This window comes from Gobius niger (assembly GCF_951799975.1).
Source record: "Gobius niger genome assembly, chromosome: 10".
Taxonomy (NCBI): Eukaryota; Metazoa; Chordata; class Actinopteri; order Gobiiformes; family Gobiidae; genus Gobius; species Gobius niger.
In genome coordinates, this window is record NC_136861.1 from 24912072 (window position 1) to 24925792 (window position 13721).

General features: G+C 43.0%; 2 protein-coding genes across 3 annotated transcripts in view; one reads left to right on the forward strand and one right to left on the reverse strand.

Annotated features, from left to right (window-relative positions):
- Nucleotides 1–3778: 3778 nt before the first annotated feature.
- On the reverse strand, nt 3779–6549 carry LOC306968474 (cyclin-dependent kinase 5 activator 1-like). The gene is made up of 3 exons (XM_079563849.1): nt 6005–6549; nt 4741–5321; nt 3779–4510 (listed from the first exon to the last, which is right to left on the reverse strand). Exons 2-3 carry the CDS (start codon nt 5239–5241, stop codon nt 4019–4021), a joined length of 993 nt encoding a protein of 330 aa, XP_079419975.1. The 5' UTR covers nt 5242–5321; nt 6005–6549; the 3' UTR covers nt 3779–4018.
- A 4055-nt stretch (nt 6550–10604) lies between these two features.
- Nucleotides 10605–13721, forward strand: part of LOC306968471 (vesicle-fusing ATPase) — a 28296-nt gene continuing 25179 nt past the window's right edge. Inside the window, exon 1 of one of the 2 annotated variants that reach the window (XM_079563841.1) lies at nt 10605–10814. In XM_079563841.1, coding sequence (XP_079419967.1) covers nt 10803–10814 — 12 coding nt within the window. In that variant the 5' untranslated portion in view covers nt 10605–10802. The remainder of the gene's footprint in view (nt 10815–13721) is intronic. The other variant, XM_079563842.1, reaches the window with a different exon arrangement.

The following is a 13721-nucleotide window of genomic DNA, read 5'->3' on the forward strand; positions in this document are numbered from 1 at the left end:
GAGCCTGACAGGACGGAAATGGCTCACACTTCAAGCCTGTGTTTCAAGTTTCTGCTACATTATAGTCATTATTCATTCACTCCACACTCTGTGGTGGTAAGCTACTATTGTAGCCAGAGCCGCCCTGGCGCAGACTGTCCACTCACTCACTCACTCACTCACTCACTCACTCACTCACTCACTCACTCACTCACTCACTCACTCACTCACTCAGTCAGTCACTCACTCACTCACTCACTCACTCACTCACTCACTCACTCACTCACTCACTCACTCACTCACTCACTCACTCACTCACTCACTCACTCACTCACTCACTCACTCACTCACTCACTCACTCACTCACTCACTCACTCATTACCTTTGCTGAGCTACTGCTTTTGTCTTCAGAACCTAAAATGACCAGACAGGACACAGTACTTGTTCAGATTTTATATAAAGTTATTGTAACAGAAGATCAATAGTTCTTATATTTCACATACATATTCATACATCCACATAGACTGCAGCATTAGCACTCCAGTGACACTAATTGCCTTGTTGTTTGTTTAACAATTCCTGTTTACAGATGAAAAAAAAGAAAAACCTCTTCATCACAGGTTTTGTATGTTACACAATAGTTACTTCAGTTGCAAAATGTCAAATATGGCACATAGTTCGGGAGGGATGACGGCGGGGTCCCGTCTGCCTGGTTCTTTTCCTTCTAAACTCCTGTAGGAAGCAGCGGAGTTGGCTTGTCTTCAGTTCTTTTGTCTCTCAGATCAAGCGTGTCTTCTCAGCGGTGGTTGTGAAAAATGCAAAAAATGTTATGGCCACGGTGTGTGAGGGGCATCAAGGTGTCTGCAAAAACAGGTAGCAGTACGGAACCTTGAGATTTTCCATCAAGTAAGAGTCAATTATTTTCACATTCAGGACAGTCTGTGATCGATTCAATTATGTTTATATCGGTGAACTGCTCTTCAGAAACACAACTTGATCAGTGATACTGGAGTAGTATCTTTTTTCACATGTTATAGGTTACAGGTCAAGTTTTTGCATTGCATTACTGTAGTGTTTGAGGAATGAAGACAGATGAATGATGACAGAAGTATGTAATTCAGCCATATGGTAAACTAATTGTGATTTCTTTCGTGAAAATGAGTTCGCAAACAGTACACCTGGTTAGATAAAGTAGGCCCCGCTGTCACATGTAGTGTCAGGAAAATAAAAGAAGATACAAATCGTGAAACTGAAGCAAAAAACAATGTGTCCCACCAAATTGTTCTACAGAGCTCCAACATATCAAAGTAATGTCCAGAATTATCCACCGTTTACATGAATACATGAATACATATTCAATAACCGAGATAAGTGAGGTTTAGTTTCTGCTCGTTCTGAAAGAACAAAACAAAAAAACAACACTGTTGTTGCTACTGCAGGAAAACTCATTAACTCACTAAAACCTAGTCATAATGCATATGTAAACTTATGAGGTGTAATTTTGCATCAAGGCTACATTTAGTATAACAGCATGGTACCCACCCCTCAGTAACAATGTCCAGTTTATCACCTCACTTAAACCTGTGATCAAATCAAAGGACAAACTGACTTAAATGGTCAGTAAGATCAACTTGCACCTAATTGTTTAATTCTGCTTAGCTTTCTTGTAAAAACAAACATTTTTGAAGTTTTACTAGGCATTAGAGTCTATATCATATGGGCTAAGGAAATAAAAAGAGACTGCTGACTTTTTCAGCTTTGGTTGATAAATTTGCATTGTGATTACACATAAATTCACAAGCTTTTCATGTTACATTTGAGAGTCTTGTCTTTGTGTAACAAAACAACACTGGAAGAGTTCAATCGTAGTGTTCTCAAAGTTGTTGTTCAGTGCAGACACTATCTCTGGTCTGAATATCAGTCTTTTAAATGATATGGCACAGGATCTCTGCCCTCGGAGGGTAGAGCTTTACAAAAGTCTTTTAGACTCAGATACTATATTATTAGGTCAATATTATAATACCACAGCTCTTAAAAAGTCCACTAAGAGTTGTTCAAACCAAATGTGAAATATTCCCTAAACGCATGGCACTCCTCTGGAACTGAGAGAGTAACTTGCAGAGGTGATAGAGATCACATCACACACAAAAATTGTCCTTTAGCAGTTGGGCGTAACTGCTCCGTTTCTTGAGTAAGCAGCATGCTGGGGATTCTAGAGAAGCACACATGCACAAAGCGACGCAGTGACAAAGGAAACCCACTGTGCAGCGTTTGTGTTGTTTGCCTCCACACCAGAGGCGGTCACAGTTTTGCATGTACTATAGTGGGGTAACCGTTGGCAACAGGAGAGAGAAACAGCAGAAGGAATCCCCGAGACCACACTTCAACACACATTTGTCTCCACGACACACCTCCCATAAATCCTAATGTGTGCAGTCTCTGGGAGACATCTTTCCCAAGTCCATTCCTCATTCAGCAAATAGATTCACAGCAAGTCTTTCAAACAAATATACAGCATGAGGACAAAAGTGCAGGAAGATTACAAACCAAAATTAAGGCATCGTGTAAAATAGAAATGCTGCCAATCTCAAAGCCACATTTCAGTTATGATCGACAATATCATCAAATAATTGTGTTTGTGTGCGTTTGAGTTTTTAATTTAGATCTTTCATCAAGCCTTTTGTAAATGTCCAAATGACACTGAACATGGTTTTATGCCACTTGCATAAATATGTTTCTATTATACACAATGTCATCTGTTTTGGTTTGTGTAAAACAAAAGAACAAAACACATTTTAAATGTATATGTCGGTTAGTATTGCCATTCCCCATGTTCTATGTGAATCAACTTTTTAAAAAAGTACTTTAGGGATTGTTTAATATTTTGAATCGTCATTATTAATATGGATTTGTAGAATGTTGCAGTGCTAAAATACTCTCCTACAAGTGGATGTAAACTATTCTTTAATGATATTATTTGGGTTCAGTGCTCCTTTGTGTCATTCTTTCTATTATTCAAGCTTATACAATGTTCCTCTCAGCAGCTGGTGTTGGAGAGTGCAATATGGTTCAATACAATACATGAAGTTAGTTAAATGGCGATAAATAAGAGGCCATGTGCAAATATTTGACTTCATGCTAAGTACTTTAGTTTTTTGGAGTTTCCTGGATAATGGCAGATCTATTCAGCAGCTCACGTTTGTGAATGTGGCACATACATTTGCATTCTGAGAGTTTGTATCGGAGGGTTCATCAGCAGTGGAAACCAGTTAGCTGGGAACACACAGTGACAATCAATTGGACTTAACATCCAATGACCCCAGTGATTCAGCTGTTTTAAGCCTGTACAGTTGATCCTGTACTACTGGTGACGATGTTGGATGTATTAGTACTACCATAGAAATATTTGAAGGGAAAGAGTTTGGCACTTCTGTATTTAGATCCACTGAGCAACAATTACATCTTGACAATGGGCTTACGTACAATTGAAGCCACCATACCCACCTTTTCAGGTATGTGCACCATTAGCCAATTTTTAGTCATGGAAACCGTTTGTGGGGCGTGTAAAAGCTGTGTTTTCATCTTTACAAACAAATAATTTGGTTAAACATTAACTAGCTGAAACGCCTGTCAATGGCCTGCTTTCCACTGATTGCTGTGGTACATAATGGGTCACAAATATTAGCCATAAATAAAAAAAATAGTAATAGAGCCGCTTGTGTTTGGGGCTGTTTGCCTCAAACGGTTTCCAAATCTACCTGTTTCATCACAACTTTTATTTCATTATTATTATTATTACTTTTTAAGAAAAGACTTGCCTCCTTTCTGTTTGGATAAGATCTTTCAAACATATGTCAAGCAATTTTGAATGTTTCTACATTTTAGACTGTGCTACATACAGTACATTTTAGGCAAAAATCATGACTGAAATGTAATTTACATTTTAGAAAAACCAGCGTTGTGGCCCCACCGTACGACAGCTCAGTGGAAAAAGATTTATCTCCAGGCTGCCAACTCACCAACGCCCTATAAAACCCTTTTATCGGTCTAGGCCTATCAGCAGCTTAGTCTTCTCTTCCTCCTTCTTGCTCTCGTTCTTCAGATCGGCGAACACCTGGGTGAAGAAGTGTGGGTCAGTGTTGATCTGCAGCATCTTGCCACTCATTCGGTTGATGATATCCAGGCAGCGATCCCAGAAGGCCTCCTTCTCAGCCTCCACCAGGAAGGGCTTGAGCGGGTAGGAGATCTCGTTGCCCATGTAGGAGTAGGACAGGTAGAGACAGGTGAGCAGTGAGGCCTGAAGCTCGCGCTCCGAGCCCACCTCCGGAGACACCACATCGCGGCAGAGCATATAGAGGAAGACCACGTTGGCGGGGGTGATGAAGCCCTGGTCCTGCCAGCCCTGAAGCAGCAGGGAGCGGTCCACAGAGCGCAACCACAGGACTGGGTCAGTGGGAGAGAGACGCTTCAGGCGGTAGCACCGGCGGCAAAGGAACTCACCTAAACTACGCATCAGCTCACTTGTGGAGGCCTGCAATGGTACACCATAACCAGAGGAATTTTGTCAGTGTAGGGCAATCTCAAGCTTTAGTCTCCATTCAGCTTTACTGAAATTAACCATGACAACAAAGGTTCTGTATCAGTATGAGTTTATCCTGAGAAAGCTTAATAGCTTTAATAGAAAAACAAACATGTTACCTTATACAAACAATATTTATGTATTTTTTTTAAACTACAAATCTCAGAAAATGTGATCCTGACCTGAACGATGACTCGTTTGGGCGTGCCGGTGCCCGTAGGCGGCTGGAGCGCTGAGCCTGTGAGCGAGTTCTTCTTGGCCACGACTGTAGTGACATTGGCCAGGGTTTTGGAGGTGGGCAGGTGGGAGGAGGTAGTGGTAGTGGCTGAGGGATCCTGGGCTGATGTGAATGAGGACAGGTTTGCACATGACTGCGACTTCTTCAGCTTCAAGCTGTTGGAATCTGAGTTCACTGTTCCCGCTGCATGGCCTTCGGGGGGACTACATTTCCCAGCATCTTCAGACTGAAGCTTTTTCGAGCCCTTCCTCTTAGCCGACACCGCCACGATGCGTTTCCATGGTAACACGTTGATGATGGAGGGGCGTTTGAGGGATTTAGCTGCAGCAGCGTCCTTGGCATTTTTGCTGTTCTGGACGGCAGTGTAGTGGCCCACAGAAGCAGGGCCATCCTCAAACAGGGCAGCCTTACGGTAGCTGGGGGACAGTGAAAGGACCGTTCCCATGATGCCTGACTTGGGTTAGAGCAATATGCAGTGAACAGAGTCCAGACAAAAAGACTTCAGTCTTAGCACTGATGGTGAACCTGAGTACAGACAACAAAAAAAGAGTTTGTGACAAAGGCATGATCCAATGTTTATCTATTGATTATTCAAAGAGAAAATTGTTTGTAACTTGAACCAATCATTTCAGCAACATAAAAAAATACTTTTCTACAGCGAGAAGAAGCTTGATAATGGGTACAGTATTTTAACTCCTCGCTACCTTTACATTATCTGTCCTACTTAGGCCTCCTGATGGTTGTGGCTCAAGTATGAATACTAAAAAATATTTTTAAAATGTGACGCTACCAGGCACGCAGTAATTTGGCCGACGATAGGGGTCACGTCGTGCTAACAGGCCACTGGAGTGTTCACTGAGGTTATATAAGAAAACAGCTCGGGCCATGGAGGCAAGAGAAAGAGATGTGTGCAAGCATCCATCTTAGCTCCAAAATGGAAGCCTTGAAAACACCCCCTACAACCGCTTTACAGGGGCTCGCGGCCCGCACAGTGTGCCCCGGGAACCACATCACCACTGAGGACCCTTTGATTGGATATCGAGTATTAGACCTAAACGAAGAGACAAAGAGGGTTCAAGGACAATTTGTTGACGTGTCTAAATTTAGCCTAGCTGTTAACAAGTCCACGGCTCCCTTATTCCTTGTTTCTTTGCTATTTTAAAATGCACAAAATAAGATGTGGAAATGGATTTGTCGTGTTGTCTTACCTCGGTTAACCAGCTCTTCTGAACGCCATGAATCACACCTTCACCGCCCACCCGTTGCTGCATAGATGTGACGGTAGTGCGACGGCTTGTCTTCCTTTACTGATTCAGAGATTCAGAGAAGCCCCCTGTCCCCCAAAATACCGCTATGGGTGATAGCTAGCCCACGGGATGCCCGCCTCGATGACTACCGTGCGGGTGCAATGAAAACGCCCTAACGAAGTTTCTGGCTTGTCGCTGGAGACAAGAATAATACAAAGCATACGAGAAATATGTCGCTCTCCTTCCGTCGCCTCGAGAGGCAAGACGTCTTCCATTGAGAAGTGAAAACCGACGCGATCGCTTAACCTCTGCTGCAAAAGATTGAAACCCTAAAAAGATCGGATCCAAATACAATGGCGTAATGAAAGTCTTGCAAAAATTGTGTAAAAAAAAAATGGCGACTTCAGCTTCTAAAAATAGATAACAGCTTATGCCCTCTGCTGTGAGAGGCGCTTTGATGCGGGCATCTGCAGTTATTCGGGTTGGATGTTGGAGGAAAACAGGGCATTCTGATTGGCTGCTGCAAAGATGCTCTCTCTACAGCCGCTCCTGCTGCTGGCGCTGTTCACGCTCACAGCGGCCAATGGGAACTATCCGAGGTGCTGAAGTTACAGCGCGGCTGGGACTGAACCGACGCGCCGTATTGGTCTCTTCTTTGCACATCGGGATGAACCACTGACGTTGAATATCTTATTGACTAGTTCATGCTGCTTCTAATGTACTTTAAGATTTGCAAATGCACGTCTTATAAACAAAGTCTCGTTCCCCTTAACGGTGCATTTTCTGACCTCACTCTATGCGTGGTTAGCATTGCGCCTTTATTTTCCATCATAGTGGGCTCTATGATGCACCAGGATCAATTGCTCTTAGGGTTTCTGGATGGAATGTAAAAACTTCTCAAAACCTATTGCAAATACATTATTTATAATATGATTACGCATTGTAATAAAATGGAGAGAGAGAGAGAGAGAGAGAGAGAGAGAGAGAGAGAGAGAGAGAGAGAGAGAGAGAGAGAGAGAAATTGTACACAAAACAATACTTACTTTGCCAAAATGAAACTAGGGCCATGAAGGTGTTGCAATGGCTATTACATTGTGTGGACTTGGCAGATTCGAAGCGCTTTGACCCAAATCCAACTTTTTTATTGAGAAAAAAAGCATCGTTTTTATGCATAACATTTACAGACACTGTCTCAATGGAGTGGAATCAACAGCCCCCACGTGGTCAGAGTAAGGTAATGCACATGTGACATGTACCTGTGTTATACTGTATTCAATCTTAAGAAAACCTTTCAATGGGTTGACTAGAGAACACCTGCTCTGAAGAAAAAGCTTTTAGAAATTCTTGCTTTCCCATAAACCATCAGGTCTAAACCAGATCCATGCAGAACTATGATTATATCCAAAGAAATAAACAAACCGGATGAAGTGTGAAAACCTGAATGTGCCACTCTTTCGCCAAGACAAAATTAGCACCTCCACTGACCAGAGGGCATTGTGTGTAACCAGGCAAGAACAGAAACCTCTCTCAAGAATTCCTATGAAGGCAGACTCCATCTGTCCCTTCACCTTCCTCATACTCAAGTGAGAAGTGTTTTCCTTGTACTGAGCCGCCCTGAAGAGAACACAAACAATGTAGCGTAAGTGCGTAACCAAGCTTTTAACTATTTTTCTGTTACATGCTGTTCCAAAGCTGGCAACCCCCACTATAAGCGTTCAGGACTGCCAAAGAATTCGCAACTTTTAAACTGACCTCTCGCTTACATGTTTTCCTGTCTTACTTTTTGACTACAATAGCAAGAAGAAGTTTTTGAAGATAAAAACGGGGTGTCATCTACAAAACCAATTCAGTCCAGTCAACAAAATCTCCATTGCAATTTGTTTAATGCCTTTGCTCCTCACCCCCTTCACCCACTGATGTCCCATTGAATAAAACCCATGGACTGAAATAAAACAACAACAACAGACATACAGTAGATGCTTCTGTCCAGTGATAACGTTATGTCGATTTACAACTTTCAATATTTAGTAGGAGTAGCACTGTTTTATGTGTGTTCTTTCTATAATACTTTGAATGTGTTTAAGAGTAGCTACATTACTTGAACATGAATCTATTTCCACTGTTCTAGTTTGCTTTAACTTGACAAACAGTCACCAAGTTACCTGAGCAGGCGGCATGAAGTACTGCTCTGTGTGCCCTCCTTGTACTTTCTTTGGTTCAATGTTGTCGCCTCCAATGATCACTGTGATCTTTGGATACAAACTCCGAAGGCTCCCGAGCAGGACCTTGAGCTGAAGGTTTTAGTGGTGACAGTCACTATGAGAGAGTGTCTGGTGAGATTAAACTGTTTATTCACGTTATCAAACAGTTGTACGACTCAGATCAAAGGTTAAGAAAGGTTAAGGTGGACTTTATTGTCCCCATAGGGCAATTTTGTCTTCTGCATTTGACCCATCCTTCAATGCTGCTGATGCAACCCATCAGGGCCAGTGGGCGACCGTAGTGCAGTGCCTGGGGATCCTTCTCCACAAGTGGTGCGAGGCTGATGGTCAGAATCACCTGGCTAGAGGATTCACCTATTGTGCATGTTTTTAGTTTGTTGGAGAAACCGGAGCACCTGGAGGAAACCCATCCAGACATGGGGAGAGAAACATGCAAACTCTACACAGGAAGGTCAGCACGGAAATCGAAACCAGGACCTTCTTGCTGTTAGGCAAGAGTGCTAACCGCAAAATGTGTATATTTGTAGGCGCAGGCTCAGACAGATAAAGGCATTTAAGTAGCTAAGTAATTTAAGCAAAAATCATCATCCAAATCATAAGATCAACAAAGCTTTTCAGAAGAAGCACAACAAAAACATTTTTATGTGCATGTATGCAGTTGTTGGTGTTATTGTTTGTTAATGCCTTGAAACGCTGCTCAAAGTGGTTATTTCATTTCAACCTGAAAAGACTCACAGAAACGGAATGACGGTATGAGTTTTTTTTATTAACGAACATGAATTATTATTGGGGCTCAGACCCCGGTGGAAGACTGAACGAACGATATGGAATGCATGGCTTTGACGAATGATAGCCATGATCTTCCCCGGAGCCTGGACCCTGGTGGTGGTGGTGGAAGAGACCTGGGTTGGCCACTTGATGAGCGGAGCCGGGGAGGAGCCAGGCGGAGAAAGGGGTGGAGGAGGGTCGTAGCACGGCTGGCAAGCGGCTGAGTGATTGACCAGGAAGCTTAAAAAGGGGATCCTGAGCGATGACAGGCTGCTGAGGGGATGAGCAGCTGCGGTGATTGGCCGTTGTGAAGGTGCGGCTTGATCGGAGTCCGTGATTGGATGATTGGAGTGCGCTGCCGGTGATGAGGTGATGAATGAATGCAGCTGGTAGGTCTTCCAGGTTGAATTTGCGCATAAGCTTCATTTGGCTGGACTTCTCCAAGTTTGGATACGAAATGAAGACAGCAATGGCGCCCCCCAGTGGAGAAGGGCAGCCAATAATTAGTCTTTAAAGGAATAGGCCACTGTTTTTACATACTGAGATATATTCTTACCTTAGCTTTGACGAGTTCTTTAGGACCTGTCTGGTCTTCCCCCGTGCCTTCAATCACGTAAACACAGCGCAGACGGCGTTAGCATTTAGCCTCTCCCCCTCTCCACTATAGCTCCAAAACAGGTCAAGATAGAAGCTACCAAGCTCTTCCACGTTTTCCCTATTTAAATATGGTTACGTGAAGTGTTACACTACAAAGTATAATTACACAAAATTAAACAATGTGGATTTTCTAAGCGGATAAAAGGGGGAACTATATTGTAAGGCGTAATAATACCAGGAGTAGTTCGAAATCCGCTCAGTAATCTTCACTTTACTGTGCGGATGCCAAATACTCCTGGTATATCTCAGTATGTAAAAACGGTGGCCTATTCCTTTAACAAAACCCCTGCACCAGTGAACGTTACTTTTGGTCATAATCTTCAAGTGGGAAACATAGTTACCAGTCGCCTGGTCACAAGAGCTTTTGTACTTTTGTTTCCCAACAGTGTGATGTGGGAATTATATAAATTGATCGGCACGTCGCCACAATGGCGACGCGTTTTCTTTCTGATTCGAGTCCTCTCCTCCCCCAATATACAGTACCTTTGTAACAATTTCGATTTGTTATTACTTATTGTTATTTGATTATTATTTACATAATTCAAATGCGCACATTTTTTAACAATTGCACGTGCCTACGTAGGGCAAACTGTCATCTCGGTTTGTTGAGCCTGTGTTGACAGAGTCGCTGTCCATGGTGCTAGTGTGTGTCACATCGCTCACTGAACACTCTACAAGCTGTGAAGCGCTTCTTTGTCAGAAAAGCGCGAGGCTATAAAACCGATGCATTACGGTTTATTTATCGTTGTCCTATTAGGCTTATTTTATGCCATTTAAGATGTGCTTTCTGTTTTGTGGCTCTAAAAACGACTGTCCTGAATCTGTTGTTGTGTCAGCTGTCGTGAGCCAACAGCAGCTCCGGTACTTCCGTGAGCACGTGGCCACGTGAGCCCTGGAGATGAGGAAATGCAAAGTGGAGTCAGCCTCTCTACCCTCTGCAGCACACGCGAGCTACGGCCACATCTTTCAGCCACACGTTTCCGCTCGGAGCAGCCAATCAGAGGCCGATGCGCCGCAGCTTATAAAGCCGACAGCAGACGAGCCTTTCCGCTGTCCTCGCTGTCCTGTGAAACACTGACCCCATCCGCACTGACGAGCTCCCAACCGTGAAGATGGCGACCCGGGTAAGAAAATAATGCCTTTAATTGTTGATTACGACCTAGCATTCCGTTTGTCGTAAGTGTAGGAAGATTTACTAAACCTCGACACAAAATGTCGGGCGTTTTGTATCAATAAAACAGTAGCTACAGCAGTGACTGTTGTACCCGCGCCTGAATGTCACCGCGGCTCCACAAAACCAGCTGTTTTTGCACCGTGTGTGAGCTTTCCAAGCTTGGCATGTCAAAATACTTAATTTTCCAACAGGATTGCGTAATCGTAGAAGGACCCTGACTCGGGCTGTATCGCGCTGCTCGATGGCTGCCAGTGGCTCTTAATCCCGGGCTCAGCTTGTCCTTGAGCCTCTGTGATGTATCCGAAACAATAATGGTCAAGATCGAAGGCGTGTAATATCAATGTGTTCAGCTAAACGCAATCGACACAACATGTAAGCACTGCGTCTGGCTCCACTGTGCTGCTCTCTGCTTGTGTGAGCTCTGAGCAGCCTGGTGTGTGCTGGTGGATTCTGGTGAGAGGTAATGTAGTAGTGGACAACACCTGCTCCTCCTGTGTGAAGAGGATAGGGCTGATAGCAGTGCCATTATAACCAGTATACGTCTTTCCAGTTTAAAAGCACCTATTGTTTTGATTGTGTTGTGCCATGGCATTCACATAACAATCGAACAGCTGCTATAGCCTTGTTCTCCAATGGCCCAAGACAGTACAGTAGTATATCATTTATGCCAATATAATACACTCAACATACGCACATTGCAACACACACATTGCCTGTCTTGTCCTGAATAACATATTTTTTACCACTATGCTTCCTGTATGGAGTTTCTGTGTGGAGTGGCTGAAGATTTGTGACAATATGAAATAATCTGAGAAAACCATTAAAAGGCTATGCGCATTTTGACTTCTATTTTATATTCTCAGGGGAAAGCAAAGATGCCAATGCCATTTTCTCTCATTTAGAAGACAGTACCTTTCAGTCAGTTTAGTGTTTCTTTTATTGGGTAATATTGTGTTATCGGCACAGTGGTCAGAAACAGTGATGGTCAGCTCAGTAATGTTATGCCAGTATGCAGACTGTTTGCAGATTAGGGCGTTTCCCTGGCATAAACAGCTTTAAATGCAGTGCTGAGGGTGAAATATCGTAAACAAAGAGCCCAGGAGAAACGGTACTCCCTCCATCGGTGTCCTGTCGAGTCATGGTGCCCACTGCTGACGCATTACTCAGCATCCCCGTGTGCTCCAGCCGGCAGTAGCACCTCTGTTGTAGCAATTTGGTGACACTAAAGCTGATGCATCTCCTCTGTTTTTTATCAGATGGGCTGGGATTGTTTTTTCACTCTGGAAAGCTGTCGCATAAAGGGTAGTGAGTGCAGTTGAGAGAGAACAAATAGTTGCAACAAATGCACCATAATATCTAGTGGATTAAGTGTTTTTTAGTTTTTAGTGGTATTACGTGCTCGGTTTTGATGTCACATGACAATGATTGTTTGTTCATTGGTCTCTAAATGTCCCTGGTGAAGCTAAGTTTGCCATTACTTTGCTGTGAGTCATGATAGCAAGACATTTCACCTCCCTTGCCTTTAGTTGCCTAATGCAGGATCGTGACAATTACCCCTGTCATGAATATATATTATTATTATTATTATGATAAAATACAATATTACTCTATCAATATTGACAAATCAAAGCCAAAATTTCCTTTACTTTTACTCTCACTATTTATATTACATTGTCATGACAACGTAACCCTCCACTGAAATCATGGCAAGCACTGCAGACAAATAGCATAAAAGCATTTTCATATCTGTGACAAGCAGCTCAACATTCATGCAGCTTACAGAACAGCCTCAGTTATAGTCTACTCCTCTCTCCAAAATGAATAAACTGATGCTATCAAATGCGGCTAAACTCAATTGTGCCACTCGCTGTTATGGTATTTGCATTTCATGGGTCACATGACATAATAACCCACTGTAAACAGCCTGGTTTCAGATTGAGGTGGAGGACAGGCCTTCAGTCAAGATGCAAATGTTTTGGTTTATGTCTCCAGAATTTTCTGTTTGAATATTTATTTCAGGAACAGTAAAGATATATACCCACTCTCAGCTTAAAACATAGTATCAAATAGTACAACATGACTGCCACCAATTTAGACTGCTGTATTAGAGGAAGCACATACAGTTACAGCTGCAACAAGCCTTGGCAGCAGCCGTTCCAATGATTTGTGCATGTGGGAATCCCAAGTAGCACAGGCAGTGACAAACTGTCATTTGCCTTCTCAAATTGTGCGTGATCTTGTGCCTCGCTCTTCATAGAGATGAAGTAGTCACATAGTATATCAAATAAGAAGCTTCAGGGCAACTACTGGCTCCAGCCTCATTATACATTTTCTATAAAACACGATGCTTGCTCTCAAAGCTTTTCATATGACTTTCTGAATTTCTTGAGTGAATCATCTGTTGAATCGACATGTTTAGAGAATATTTAACTGGATTGCTGTGTAGTGACTGCTCTACTGTTCAATTATGTAGATCAATTGTGTAGATGGGTAAATTATTGTTTTACCACCATTGAAACAGTTTACAGCGCCAGGTTACAGGTGATCGTCATGCACGGCAGTTGGTAATTACCATCAGAGCCACCTTAACCAATGGGTGAGCAGGGGCTGGAGCCCAGGGGCCTACCATAGTCAAGGGCCTATCAGAATTAAGGTTTGTTGATTTTCATGTCAGTCACTTCACTTTGTGGCATGACTGACCGTATGTGATTATTGTGCTAAGTTCCTATGTGTGTACCTGGAGTCGGCCTGCCCTACCTGGCCCAGAGGGATACATGTAGGAGTAGCAGGGTTAGGGTTTTTGTGGGATTTAGGGTTAGGGTTATAGGTTAGGTTTAGGGTTAGGGTTTGCACTGAG